The sequence below is a fragment of the Scyliorhinus torazame genome, chromosome 9, assembly GCF_047496885.1.
Source record: "Scyliorhinus torazame isolate Kashiwa2021f chromosome 9, sScyTor2.1, whole genome shotgun sequence".
In the NCBI taxonomy this organism is placed as follows: Eukaryota; Metazoa; Chordata; class Chondrichthyes; order Carcharhiniformes; family Scyliorhinidae; genus Scyliorhinus; species Scyliorhinus torazame.
This window is the reverse complement of record NC_092715.1, coordinates 135,097,234-135,111,769: the sequence shown is the minus strand read 5'-3', so window position 1 is coordinate 135,111,769 and position 14,536 is coordinate 135,097,234. Positions and strand designations below refer to the sequence as shown.

Here is a 14,536-nt window from a genome sequence, read left to right as displayed (position 1 = left end):
CAGTTCTAGAGAGCAACTTAAATGTTGTTATTAACCAATAACCCTTGTTATTGATTCTACTGAAGGAAGTGTTTGATTCGGTAGGATCTCGAACTGAAACAAAACAAAACCAAACATCATTGTGTTCCATACTTTAAAATGATGTATTTGCGTAGTATACACTCCTCGTTTTCATTCAAACTGGTCGCCTTTGATAGCGGGCGGGAGGGGCTAGTGAAAAGTTAACACATGCATTTTGAGAATCGAATAAAACTTCATACATCTGCGGCTGCTCCAATGATAGTCTAGGAGATGTGATGTGCTGCTGCAATACATTATGATGCGGTTCGTGATTAATACTATGTAAGTGGAGAAAATTATATTGGTGTATGTCGAGGTAAACTTTCCGTTTGTGATAGCAAATGTTACACCACAGTGGACCTAGCCTACAATTTGAAATCTTACGTCCTTTATTAAAGTCATGAGGAGGGGGACTTAACAGGCAATACCTCTGCAAACTGTTGGAGAATGAAGCAATGGTTTACTCACGGTTATTGGGGTCTGTTGTATGGTTGTTGACCGGGATGATCTCCATTCTCTGCTGTCCGTACAGGTAATAGTCCAGATCCTCTGTTGTGAAGGCGAATCTGGGCGTCCTCTCGGGCCCGGATGAACACAGCTCTTTGCTTTGGTTGCCGTTGAGCGCTGAGGGCGGCTCAGAACCCGGGCGCTGCCCCAGCACCGAGATGTGCGGCACAGACACCGGGGCCAAGCCGGAGAAAGACAGCGAACAGGCCGAAGAAGAGGACGAGGAGGCTGACGAGGACGAAGACGAGGTGAGAGGTCCCGAGTGTTGGCGGAGGCTCTCGCTGGCCGGACCAGCTCTGTCCAGGGGCTGGAGCTGGTTGGGAATCACTGACAGGGAGCCGACTTTCAGCTGGGGCTGAGGGAAAAGCTGCTTCCAGTGTTGCATATAGGCAGGATCGACCTTTAGGAATGCAGATCCAGTGGGCTCGCTGGGTTTCATCATCTCCAATGGCTTCCAACTTCAATAATTAAAAATAATATAGTTACTAAGCAAATAATGCACTAAACTAATATTTTATAAGTCATTCAAAGTTAAGCATTTAGCCAGATGTAGGCATAGCTTGGACTGGGTGTGCACGATATAAACTGACACGTTTATGAGAAATATATTGTTTAACAATGAGATCTCATTCAATGCAGAAGCGGGTTTTAGCTTAAGCGATAATGAATTGAAAGTTGTATTACACACCCATACAACTGAATCTGTTACAACTGCGCTGAGTTTCAATATGTACTCAACCCATGCCAACAATTCAAATGACAGCTGCACGAATTCCAAACATTTTACACTCTATTACAGCACCCAAAAAAACAACTGGAGAGTAACATTTCCAGAATGCGAGATGTTTACAGATGACTAAGAAATGTATTGGAAACATGTGTATTCAGATTTGTTTTGGCCAATAAGCTTTTAGATACCGCGTACACCGTGATGTGACACCAACAATCTTCTCTCACCAGCTCTCTCTTAAAAGTACATTCATAACGCAATAACTTGCAGAAAACTTGCGGTACTCGTGGGTCAACTGGTCAACTTGGAGCTGGCGTCCTTTTTGTACAATGACAGGAAAAAGCCGCGGGACGCGGCTCTGGCACCACTTACCTACGATGTTACTCCAATCAAGAGTTTCCGATTGTAAGAGCAGGGGGGTATTCTTGCTTTCTTTACATGTGTTTACTCATGTATCCGAGAGGCATTGTTCCTGTGTGGGATGTCGCCGTGCGTTAGATTCCAGCCACACGATTCTGTTCATCTATGAGGTTCTTCTAACAAGCTGAGTTAGAGCAGGACACGTGGTTTTTACGACAGCACAGATTAGACGGGGGGGGGGGGGGGGGGTGAGTAACGTGAAACTAGACAGCAACCACACCCCATTACATTCAATCCCCGTCCATGTAAACCATACGTTAGCACATTTCCCTAAAGACAATAGTAAATACTAGCAGCACAGCGATCACTACAGGGAGTGTCTTCATTTGCATAACTTGTGGCAAACTTGTCTGTTTTTATGTCTAAAGCCCGCATAATATAGTTTGACAACATGCATACATAACCTAGCCCCCGAATTATTGAGGAACACGTAAACATGGCCCATGTGTTTGCTCCTTACAGAAAAGTGCCGAGAAGTCACTTGGCTTGGGACAGAGGCAGAGAAGTGCGACATGAAAGGTAAGTAAACGGCGCAGTTGCTTTAGAAAGCTGTGTTAAATGGAATCACGTTTTATTTTAAAGTGTATTCCGGTCATTAGTCCTCACTCTCACGTCGCTTGCGTGTTTTGCCTATATCAAGCTGTCCTTCAGGAGCTATCACCAATATCTCTGCGCGCGTTTTCCTCATCTTTAACTTAACTTTTCTTTCCTTGGCCCACGTTTCATTGTTACTTTCTGACTATCCTCATTTTCCCCACACACCGCAATGTTTTCCAAAGCGCCATTGCACTCTGTCAACACGCTGTTGTTGTAGGTATTGGGAATATTCACTGGTTGGTCATTCCCCAGCAATCGGTGTCGATTCTGAGAAAGTAGCTATTGTGTTTGGAGTATGTCTCTATCTAATGCGGTGCATTTTCTACTAACTCCAGCGGGGCAGCGCTGGGGAAATGTTTTGACTGGCGTCATTTTGACAGGGTCGTCCGTCATCTGCTCCATAGATTGATAACACACAGCGAAAAGACAAACACAATCACGCGGAAAGGAATTTTGGTGCGAAGTAAAATTGACTATGAAAAATTTGCTTCACTTAAAAGAATGTATTCTGCCAACGTGATTCCAAAATATCCTGAACTCTGAACTTCAGATTATTAAAACAAGGACTAATGGTGCGTACTGTATTATTACACTATGTTAGACACCATGAGTATTGAGTTCTGCCCTGGTGATCGTTATTTATGTAACAGTCAAATAGCCGATGATATATTGGCAATTCATTGTAAAGAGACCTTTTCGAGTTCCTGCGGTTTATTTCCCATTCTTTTTATATTATAGAATAATACAGGGCGTCACAAGCAAGTTTGCGATGCATAATCCAGAAAATACCATTGTCTATATTGAAACAAAGTGAAGCTTGGTAAACATTCTCCCAACCAGGACTCTGTAATGTGACATCGTCATGTTCATTACAGTGAGTATGAGTATTTAAATTAGTAGAATGAACGGAATAGATGGAACCCAAAGAAAATAGTACGGTGCCTATGCAATATTTATTTGGTGTCTACCATATTTATATCACTTGCGATTGGTTTGGATATCGATTGCAATACTATTATTCATGTATGGATAGACAATGGTAGTATGTGCAATACTGCAGTACATATAGTATAGATGTAGAGAGAGTGTCGAGATTTTTATTCACCTGGGATAGACTAATCACACAATTAATATTCCAGCAATTCATAAATAAAGGAAAGGGCATTCACCAAATACTTTTATCTGTGTTACTCTGGAAGATCCCTGTCAATCTGCTGCCCATAACGTTCACTTTTGTCACTTTCACAAATCCGATTTCAATTAAAGAAAATAAAAGAACAATATGGTAAGGGGGGAAATAAAACCTGTTTTCACCGGGGACTTTTTGAACTTGGGAGGCAAAGAGCAATAAAGGAGCTTACTAGCAGTCTGATTAAGAGGAGTCCTCTGGGGAGAAATTGCAAAGTCTTACATGTCCGTCTGTTTGTCAAAGTGTCCAACAGCAGCCAGGTCAGTTTGCTAATGCATTCTGTCGATTATAGCAAGAACAAAAATGTAAATTTATTTAAGCATAGTCTATTTGCTGCAATGCATCGTATTCCTCGCATTTAGCAACGCGCTGACATTTACTTGATGGATGATTTAACCGATCTGATAAATTAACGTGAAATTAATATTCACATTATATTTCGTTTATTGTGCCTGGTTGTTTTTTGTAAGTCGTCGTGCAAAAAATGGAATGAAAATCCAGCGTCATGCAGTCATTAATTGCTTGTGTTATGATTTCGGCTAAGTGATAAGTCGAAAATAGGCATCCGGAATTTCAAAATAATCACAGCCCTAAGTATTCCCTATAAAGCGATAATATGATTAGATGTGCAAACGCTTATGTATGCGTGTGCGTATACACAAATCTGGACCAGCAATCGATGTGGATATTCCAAGCAAATGTGTTGGACTGAAATAAGGCTCAGTGTATTAAATGCAGAGAGCACACTCATGTTTTTCTTCATTGATTAATGACTTCTAAAATAAAACATGCGGGTATGGGAGCTGCGATCGATAAATTAACTACTGAAATTCATCATTTTCTCGCGTAAAATATCCAAAGCAAGTCACAATTTTTTGACGAGTCCCACAAGGTAGAAGCGAGGCAGGGTTCGATCTGCATTGCTGGTTATTAGGAAATCTGATTCCATTCGACACCCAATTAAAAGTTTGCATTGCTTGTTAATTAATTCTCTTGATCGGGCAAGACAAATAGACGGTTCATTTTGACAGGAGTCCGATAAAGAATTCAACAGCTTTTCTTAGCCGGGGTGTCTCCTGATTATAGTTTTAAGGTCACGGCTTCATGGGTTTATAATTCATTAATCCAGACATTTATTCAGGAGGGATTAATGAAGATCGCACTCCCTTGCATCATCTGTACTTATTTTGGGTGCAGGAAGGGAAGAGAAAGTATAATAGATTGTAAACTTGCCAGTCAATAGTTCGGGACCATAATTACTGCCCGCATATAATTCTAATGAGTATATTGTAACGATCCACTCTAAAAGGCGACGGATTTGTAAACAATTATATACCACCAGTATCCCGCTCTTCATTATCATTAACCCTGAGCTTTGAAAAATAACATATGGATCTTTGACATTTTATATTCACGGTTTGAATCAACACTTTCCACTAACGTTCGCACCCAGAAAATAAGATGGGCCGGCGGGGGGAGGGGGTGGGGGGGCAGGGGGTAAGGTTGAAATTACACTCTACATTATCTTGCATCAATAATGCTCGGCGATGGGCCAACGCAGGTGTTCAAAAATAAATTATCTAACAGTTCCTGCGTTTCCACTTTAATGAATATGAAGTTGCTTCAGTGCAATTATTGACAGCAGTTGATTTGGAATAATGTCGGGGCGGCTACTGGTGTCATCGTCTATCCACTGCAGTTTTTCTATGTAAAAGCGAGTTTCCCATCATCATTCGGAAACATTAGTGCATTCATCATGCCAGATGTTTGAAACTTTTTCCACTCTCTCTCCTGTTAATGGAAAATTCAACACCGGCTGGAAACACTCGGAAGAACTGCACGCGATAGGCGCTCAAAATTTGTGAGAGAAATGTAAGGTGGAAAAATTTAAATACCAAAATGGCCAATTAAAGCAAAGTAAAAATCTTTCAGTAAACGTATAACAGACTAATATCCAGGCGAATGTTCAGGATACTGTATTGACAGTAAAGCAGCGAGAATATCGGTTCCATCCCCTGTGTTATTTGGAGCACTGTGTAAAAATGATCAGAAAGAACAATGCTTAAATCTAGGTTCAGAATGAACATGTCTTCTGTACGGTTTGAGATGTTACGATCAGTAATGTTCCAAAACAATATAGACCTGTGTCTCCTCCATACTTGGTATCAAAATGTAACATTTGTAACTTTTCCATCACGCAGGTCTTTGCAGTTGCATTCAGAATGAATGTAAAAATGCTGCAAAACTCCAGTGTCACTGAATGATGTGTTACAGTAAGAACACGATCAATAGCAACATTGGAGTAATTCGTCACCATTGAATGTATCAGCTTTTCACGCACAACAATATCAACTCCAGATGGAATCATAATTATCGGCTGTGACTCCCTCGGTGTTAGCTTTGACTTTCATTTCACGCTATTTATTACAAATTTGGAAACCCCTGCTCTAACGGAATGGATGTGTAGAGAAAAACACGGGGGCAGCAAATAAATTTAGTGGATTACACAGTGCAGCAAGAAAATCGAATCACATATTTAGCAAAACTGTTGGCGAACTTCCTCCTTCGTAAGCTGTTGGAAGTGACTCTGGAGTGTCTATAAACTCGGGGATTTTCATTGGTAATAACTGAACAAACCCAAGGGGGCGCAGCTCCTCACATTTCCCCATCCTGAACCATTGGCTATCTGTAAGGAACAGCCGCAGGCGCCCTCTCTCTCTCTCCACTTGTCCGCTTCGTACTCCATAAACCACAAGTAAATGTTACCGCGACCCGTCCTGATCAACTTGTCTGTGACTTGATCGGTTGTAAACCATTTGAATGCTCATCTGTTTTGGTTTGCATGTACCTGTGGCTGACTGGGCGTGTCTAGAGTCATATAGTTTGCTGATAGTTTGCATATAGTTTGTAGACTAAAGTATTCCTATGTGAAGTTTGTTGCTTTAACTGAGGTGGGCATTGATACGGCTGCTGTTTCAATTGCATCCTTCTCGATAGAGTCAGCAGAAGCGTTAATTCGCAGCGCACGCACACTGCTGCCTGAGAACTACAGCCTGGCCTTCACTCCCAGCCAGCTTAGATTGTCCATTAGGTCCTTTCGCTTAGAGTCTCGCGTGGAATATCAGCACTAAAAAGGTATTAAATTAATATTAAAGTTGATGTTGCCCATAGTGCATTTGGTTTCTCCATTCACATCATTGTCCATTAAGGCATCGTTTTTGACAAGCTAAAGGGCCCATTCTCGGCTCAAGTAAGTTGGATCCTTTAGCTGTTCAGTCCCTTCTTGTTGATGTCTCTCGGTGTGTTAAACTTTCATTTAAATGAATTAATCTGGCAATCAGATGGAGTGCAGAATCAGCCACAGAGCAAATTTACAAATCCAGATTAATACTTGGAACTCCTTGGGCCAAATACTTTCTATCACTTTAAGTAAATACAAAGTGGAGCAGTGGAATGGTTTGTATAAATGTCCGCAAGCCCATTAAAGAGGCTGTAGGACTAGATAACCGCTGGATAGCAATATACGAGACACACTGACCAGAGCAATTGTGGGGAAATCTTACATCCTCTCCCCACCAAAACGACAAACCATATCTAGCTAATTGGCCAGTGTTATAGCTCTTAAGAAATGTGATGTTCTTCTTTCCATTGAGATTTATTTGGCAAATGCAACGAGAGCCTATCAGTAAATTCTCTTGTAGTGCTTATTAAATTCGACGCAAATGTGTTGTTTTCTCTCCATAAGTCATAAATCCTTAATGAAAGTTTAATTCTTTAAATAATATGAACATCAGGAAATCTTATTACTCAACATTCAGAGCAGGTGGTGGCTATAATCACAACCCTTCAGGGCGGAGTTTTATTATGGACGTGTTAAAGGTTTTAGGGAAGCTATTCATATTATTGGAGGTAGCCTGGTCACAGACACAGAACGTGGGAATTCACAGTCAATGAACTGGTTGCTATTGTGTCAGGTGGTGACACCTGAAGTTTTAAAGGGAGACAGCGTGTCAGGATATTTGATATTAAACATGTCACTCTAACGTGGTGATGCTACAGCACCGATCTGGCGGAAATCATCAACATTACAAAGCTGCCATGGCGGAATGGAAAGTCAGAGTGCAATAGCTGCAGGGTATTTACGGGTAAGATTTTAGTTCTCAGATTCCAGCAAGGGTTCAGCACTTCATGAACATCTACAGTATCAGCACAGGTTGTTTTGATATTGTTTTTAGTTAATCTAAATGCAATTTAAGTTTTGATTAGGTGGGAGATATTTGGTAAAGATCGACTGACTTACTTCACACGTTTTGTTCTGGATATGAGCTGGACAAACAGCTATCTAAAAATCTGTCAACTATATCTTAATGACCAGTACTTAGCCTAAACACGGTGCTTTGTGGAGCGTGGTGAGGAGGACACGGTATGACATAAACCCCACAAGTGAATATCTTCTGTAACTGCGGGAACGTGTTCATCCCAACTTCCTTCTCACCTTTTCTCAGGACTGCAGTTCACCTATGTCCCGCTCTGAAAATTAAAATAGGCAGCGTAGCCGCGAAGTGTTCACTTTCCAGAAGCTAAATCATAAATCTAACCCGGTTAAAAAGTGAGATGACCGCGGTGTGATGGCAACCTGTTTCAAAATAAAGAAATGTGTGATTTGCGATGATGAAAATCACAGTAACATCAGTAATGGTCAGGACTGCGCACTTCCAAACCCGGGAAGGTCCGCCGCTACCGCAACTTGCTGTTCAGACTGAGCGGCCGCGACGACAAAGGACATTTCCTCATCCCGAGTGAGAATTTATCAAAACGATTCTTTGAGGAATGAATGTGTGCTAAGTATAGTCGTGTCCTGGCAGATAATCTGTCCCGCTCAAGTTTCTGAAATGACAATTTGAATAGACTCTTTGTGAAATTATCGAATTAATGTCCTTTATCACAAGAGCAGAATGACTGTAAATTGAATTTTCAGACACGAATCTGTCCCACAAATTTAAGGCACTATTGTGATCAGTGCGGATGATCGTTTCGATTCTGACATTGCCCTAGTGCTGGGCGCGTTCCTCGAATCAAGTTTTCGTTCCGCATTGCCAACTAGGCTGAAGTTAAAACAGCATTTGGGGGCTTAAATACCATTGGTATTTTCATTCATCAGGAAAATAGGATTCATTCAGTTGTATTGAGAGACTGCAATTGAAATTAAAGAACAGAGTGGTTTGATGCCTTAGAAAATAGGCTGGCTTCCAGGATAAACCCAGAAGAGGGAAGAAGAATGCTCGACACGAAGAGTGTTCATGGTCTTGGGAAGAGGTGGAGCAGTTTGCTTTCAAAATCCTGGATACAGAGAGGAAGGGCAGCGCACAGGGTTGGGGGTTGAGTGCTTAGGTTAAATTGAAGAGAAAGGTTGAGAATTGCTGTGGACCTGTTTGGTTCACTTCACAGATGACTGGGTGTGCGGATTAAATCCAAATTCCCCTTTGCCAAGTGTATCATAATATGCCCACATTAAGAAAGGTGAATAAATCAGCCTCAAATCCAATGGTCTCGCTTCAATTTCATTTAAAGTGATGGAATCTGGAGCAAGCCTGGGTTTATCTGTTCAATAATACAGTACTACAATAGTAGGGGTTAGCATGAGATCAGAAGGAGAAGAGCTCAGCTAACTAATTTTTTGGACTTAGTTGAGCAAAAGGCAGCCCAGAGGACATTGGAACAAACCCCTAAGACTTGGATTGTAGCATGAATGCAGCTCACCATCACCTTCTCTTTTTTAATTTTTCCAATTAAGGGGCAATTTAGCATGGCCAACTCTGCACATCTTTGGGCTGTGGGGGTGAGGCCCACACAGTCACAGAGAGACTGTGTAAACTTCACATGGACAGGTGACCCGGGGCCGGGATCGAACCCGGGTACTTGGCGCCATGAGGCAGCAGTGCTAACCACTGGGCCACCCACCATCACCTTCTCCAGGGAAATTAGGAATGGGCATTAAATGCTGGTAGATAAAGTGATTCCCACATCCCATGAATTAATAATAATTAAAACTTCCAAAAGGGTTGTGATAACATTTCACACACAAAAAACACTAGTTATAGCAAAAATTCTGAGAATTCAGTGCAAAACTTTGGAATCCGGAAGAAATTGGCTGTCATAGAATTGTGGCATTGGAGATGGAGGCCATTCAGCCCATTCGTGCCTGCACCAGCTCTCTAAACGAGCATCACGACTTAGTGCCATTTCCCCACCATTTTTCCCATATCCCTGCACATTGTTTCTATTCAAATAATTATCTAATGCCCTCTTGAATGCCTCAATGAAACCTGCCTACACCACACTTCCAGGCAGTACATTCCAGACCCAAAGCACTCGCTGTGTGAAAAAGTTTTTTCTCACATCACATTTGCTTCTTTTGCAAATCACTTTAAATCTGTGCCCTCTCGCTCTTGATCCTTTACAAGTGGGAACAGTTTCTTCCTGTCTACTCTGTCCAGACCCCTCATAATTTTGAATACCTCTATCAAATCTCCTCTTCGACTTCTCCCCTCCAAAGAGAACAGTCCCCACTTCTCCATTCTATCCTGATAACTGAAGCTTCTCATCCTTGGAATCATTCTTGGCTTTTGCACTCTCTCCAATGTGTTCACATCCTTCCTACAGTGTGGTGCCCAGAACTGCACACAATATTCTAGCTGAGGTCTAACAAGTGTCTTGTATAAATTCAGCATATCCTTGCTATTGTACTTTACTCCCCTATTAATAAAGCCTAGAGTGCTATATGCTGTATTAATTGTTCCTGCCACCTGTCTTGCCATTTATAATGAACTATGCACACATACACCGGGGCCTCTGCTCCTGAATCCCCTTAAGAATTTTGCCCCTTATTTTATATTTTCTCTCCATGTTCTTCCTATTAAAATACATCACCTCACACTTCTCCGCTTTGAAACTCAAGTGCCATCTATCTCCCCACTCCACCAACCTGTCTACATCCCTTTGAAGTTCTAGACTATCTTCCTCCCAGTTCACAGTACTCCCAAGTTTACTGTCATCTGCAAACTTTGAAATTGCCCCATGAACAACAAGTTCAAGATCATTAATATATATCAGGAAAAGCAAATGTCTCAGTACCGACCCCTGGGGGAAACCACTATAAACCTTCCACAAACCTGAAAAGTATCCATTAACCATTACTCTCTGCTTCCTATTATTCAGCCAAATTTGTCTCAACATTTCTATTGCGCCCGTGGTCATCATGAGCTATAACTTTTCTCAAAAGACTGTTGTGTGGTACTGCATCGAATGTCTTTTGATAGTCCATGCACACCACATCTACAGCATTACCCTCATCAACCCTTTTTGCTCTTGTATCAAAAAAACTCCTGCAAGTTAGTTAAACTGGATTTCCCCTTTAGAAATCCATGCTGGCTGGCTTTTTGTAATCAACCCAGATTGTTATAATGGTTATGAATTTTACCAAAATAATTGTTTCTAGAAGCTTACCCATCACTGATGTTAAACTGACTGGTCTGTAGTTGCTAGGGTTATCATTGCACAGTGTACTTGTTAGAAATATGGAACGGGGAGATGCTCGGAGAGTCCTGATTGTAGCTTCTTAAAATTTTGTGTTCTAGTCCTTCAGTATGATCTATTGTATTCCTGCTCCAAATGCGGTCTCCTTTGGCGGGACTAAACGCATACTGGTTGACTTTTTTGAGGAACACCTTTATTCAGTCTACAAGCATGGCCCCAAACTTCTTCTCACATTCTATTTCAACGCACCATCTTGCTGTTATGCCGACATGTCTGTCCTTGGACTGCAGCAATGTTCCAGTGAAGCCCAACACAAACTGAAGGAACACATTGTCTTCTGATTAGGCACATTACAATCTTCTGGACTCAACAACTTTAGCCTGTGAACTCTCTCCTCCATTTGACTCATTATTGTTTGTTTGCCCCTAGGCAACCGCACCCTCCCCCTGCAAAACAGGGCCATCTGTCACTTGTTCTTTAGTTTTGCTTTCACCGAGCATTGGCCCTTATTCTGCTGGTAACACACTCAGCTATCTTACCTTTATGCCAGTGTCAGCATTTTCTTTAGTCGATAATGCCACTATTGACACCCACGTTGCCTTGTGTCTATGACATAATTGTCAATCTCTACTTAGCTCCCACGTATCCCAGACTTTATTTTCTGCTCCACCTTCTCTAACCGCTCTTCAAATAGATAACCCATCCCATTTCTACCACTCTTCATCTCTAAAGAAGAGTCAAACAAATTTGAAATGTTAACTCTGTTTTTTTCTCCACAGACTCTACCAGACCTGCTGCGTTTATCCAGCATTTTCTGTTTTTATTTCAGATTTCCAACATCTGCAGTATTTTGCTTTTATCACAAGATTTGGTGTTCAGACCAGTACTGTGACTTGGATTCAGAAGCCCAATGCTCATTGGGAAAATTTTCAAATTATACAAAACCAGTGAGGCCAATAGATTCAAAAGGAGAAGCTTAAAATGTTTACAATTATTTGGGACAAATATATAAATGGGCTGAACAATGACAGACAAAATTTAATGCACATGAGTGCAAAGAATTCCCACATAGGAAGGAAAAATGGGTCACATATACGTTTTCCTTAAGGGCATTGAAACACCTAAGAATGGAGTGAATGAAACTTGGAAGAACGAGGAAACATGACTATAAATTGTACAACAAATACAAAACAGCAAGGAACAAAGTCAAGATAATGTTCAACTATATACCAAGAAAAGTCAGATAACTTTGTGAGCTTGTTAGTGTGCCAGTCAGGTCCTGCTCAGTTTTTCTTGTCAACCTTCCCTACCCTCTAAAATGGAAAATCTCAGGCGCTGGAGGAAAAGGAGGGTTGTAAACCCGATTATTTAGATTAAGAATCAGTGATAAAAAAAAGGAAAAATTGGGGGCAAAATCCTGAGCAGGGTTTTCCTGTTTCTTCATTGCCACTTTTCTGGAATAAATGTCGAAAACCTACAACATGTGGTGCTTCTGTCATTTGTCCAGGGATCCTTTGCTACTTTCATGGCAGATGAGCAGACAATTACTTGAGAATTTTTAAACTAGAAAGTAGGTAATGCATCGAAGAGATCGAAAGAGATATACAAAGTAGTTGAAAGGATAAAAAGATAAATTAGGAATATTATTTTATATTAAATTATTAGAATAGGACAAGAAGATGCAGCTAAAACAGCCAACAGGATTAAAACATTTTTTAAAAAATTCTCATTTTCAATATTTTCATCAAATAAACAACAAAAGAAAACAAACAAAAACAAATTACCAATCCCCCAAAACCGCATCCCATTCAGTATATAGACCAAAACATTACCCGTACATTCCAAGTAAGAAAGAAAGAAAATTAACAATCAGTGAACAGTGTACTCATGAACAACAATAACCCAATCGCCTCCCCCACTAATGTTCGATGGCATCCTATTCTCAAAATGCATAATAAACAATTCCCATGCATTGTAAAAACTCTCCTTCATTCCACTCAGCTCACATTTCACCTTCTCGAGAGTCAGAAATTCCAGAAGTTCCCCCCCCCCCCGCCAAGCCGAGGCACAGGGCGGAGAAGCTGACCTCCATCCCAACAGGACCTGCCTCCGGGAGGCAATCAGTGAGGCGAAGGCTAAAACATCTCCCCCCCCCCCGCTTGCAGCCCTGGCCGGTCCGACACCCCAAAAATAGCCTCGAGGGTGCTAGCTCCGAGATGACACTGAAAACCTCCCTCCAATACGTCTCTAGCTTCAAACAGGACCAAAACATGTGAACATGATTTGGGGGCTCCTCCCACATTGCTCACATACATCTTCCACTCCCTCAAAGAGTCGGCTCATCCTCGCCCTAGTGAGGTTTATAGTTTAAAATGCTGTCTCAACTGACTCCAAATCTTCAGCGTTGCCACCACCACCAGACTCCCAGGGTATTTACCTGGCGCCATCGAGAGCGACGCTGTTGCCAATTACCTCAACCCTGACGCCCTGCACAGACCCTCCGCCATTCTTTTTTCCCCCCTAAATTTAGAGTACCCAATTCATTTTTTTTCCAATTAAGGGGCAATTTAGCATGGCCAATCCACCTAGCTTGCACATCTTTTGGGTTGTGGGGGCGAAACCCACGCAAACACGGGGAGAATGTGCAAACTCCATACGGACAGTGACCCAGAGCCGGGATCAAACCTGGGACCTCGGCGCCGTGAGGCAGCAGGGCTAACCCACTGCGCCACCGTGCTGCCCTGCCCCCCCGCCATTCTAACCCACTGGGACTACCCCCTCCAACCCAACTCCTCACCTTTCCAGCATTCGTTTCCCAATCGTAATATAATAAATTCAGGAGGCCCAGCCCCCCCTGCCTCCCGCCCTCTCTACAGAACCACCTTCCTAACCCTGGCTACCTAGCCCCCACCCCCCACGTCCCCAAAATAAACAAGGTGATCAGCCTATCCACATACGTTAAAAAAAAGCCTTTGACAAAAAGACCATTAGGCACTGAAATATAAATAAAAATTGCGGCAGCACATTCAGTTTAATCGGCTGTACCCGACCTGCCAGTGACACAGCGAGGCTATCCCACTTGCCAAATCTGCTTTCACCCACCCCACCAAGCTAGTAAAATTGCACCTACAGAGCCCCTCTCCCCCAGTCCTATGCAACCTGCACCCCCAAATAACTGATGTTGCCGCCCTGTGGAATGGCAGCCCTGCCATTCACGTCCCCACTCCCAGCCGGGACACCACAAAGTATTCTTAAAGTGATGACCAAATGCTCTATTGCAATGCAAATAACAGAGGGGACATAGGGCACCCCTGCCTGGTACCCCGATGCAGAGCAAAGTACCCCAAGTTCATATTTGTGCGGCGCTCGCCCTTGCTTCTTTATATAAAGCCGTACCCACTCGTGAATCTCAACCCGATCACAAACCTCTCAAGAATCTCCATCAAATTCCCCCATTCTACTCGATCAAATGTCCAGTGCAACCACCACCTCTGTCC

General features: G+C 42.3%; 1 protein-coding gene and 1 long non-coding RNA gene across 2 annotated transcripts in view; one reads left to right on the top strand and one right to left on the bottom strand.

The window, feature by feature from the left end:
- prdm6 (PR domain containing 6) overlaps positions 1 to 1,810 on the bottom strand; it is a 397,085-nt gene extending 395,275 nt beyond the window's left edge. The window contains exons 1-2 of the mRNA XM_072516543.1: positions 1,670 to 1,810; positions 529 to 1,025 (exon numbers count right to left, since the gene is read on the bottom strand). Of these exons, the coding sequence (XP_072372644.1) occupies positions 529 to 1,009 (481 nt within the window). The 5' untranslated portion in view covers positions 1,010 to 1,025; positions 1,670 to 1,810. The remainder of the gene's footprint in view (positions 1 to 528; positions 1,026 to 1,669) is intronic.
- LOC140429489 (uncharacterized) lies at positions 677 to 12,503 on the top strand. Its single transcript, XR_011949097.1, has 4 exons — positions 677 to 815; positions 1,528 to 1,702; positions 2,180 to 2,236; positions 11,869 to 12,503. It is a non-coding gene; the product is annotated as an uncharacterized lncRNA (long non-coding RNA).
- The last annotated feature ends 2,033 nt before the right edge of the window (positions 12,504 to 14,536 follow it).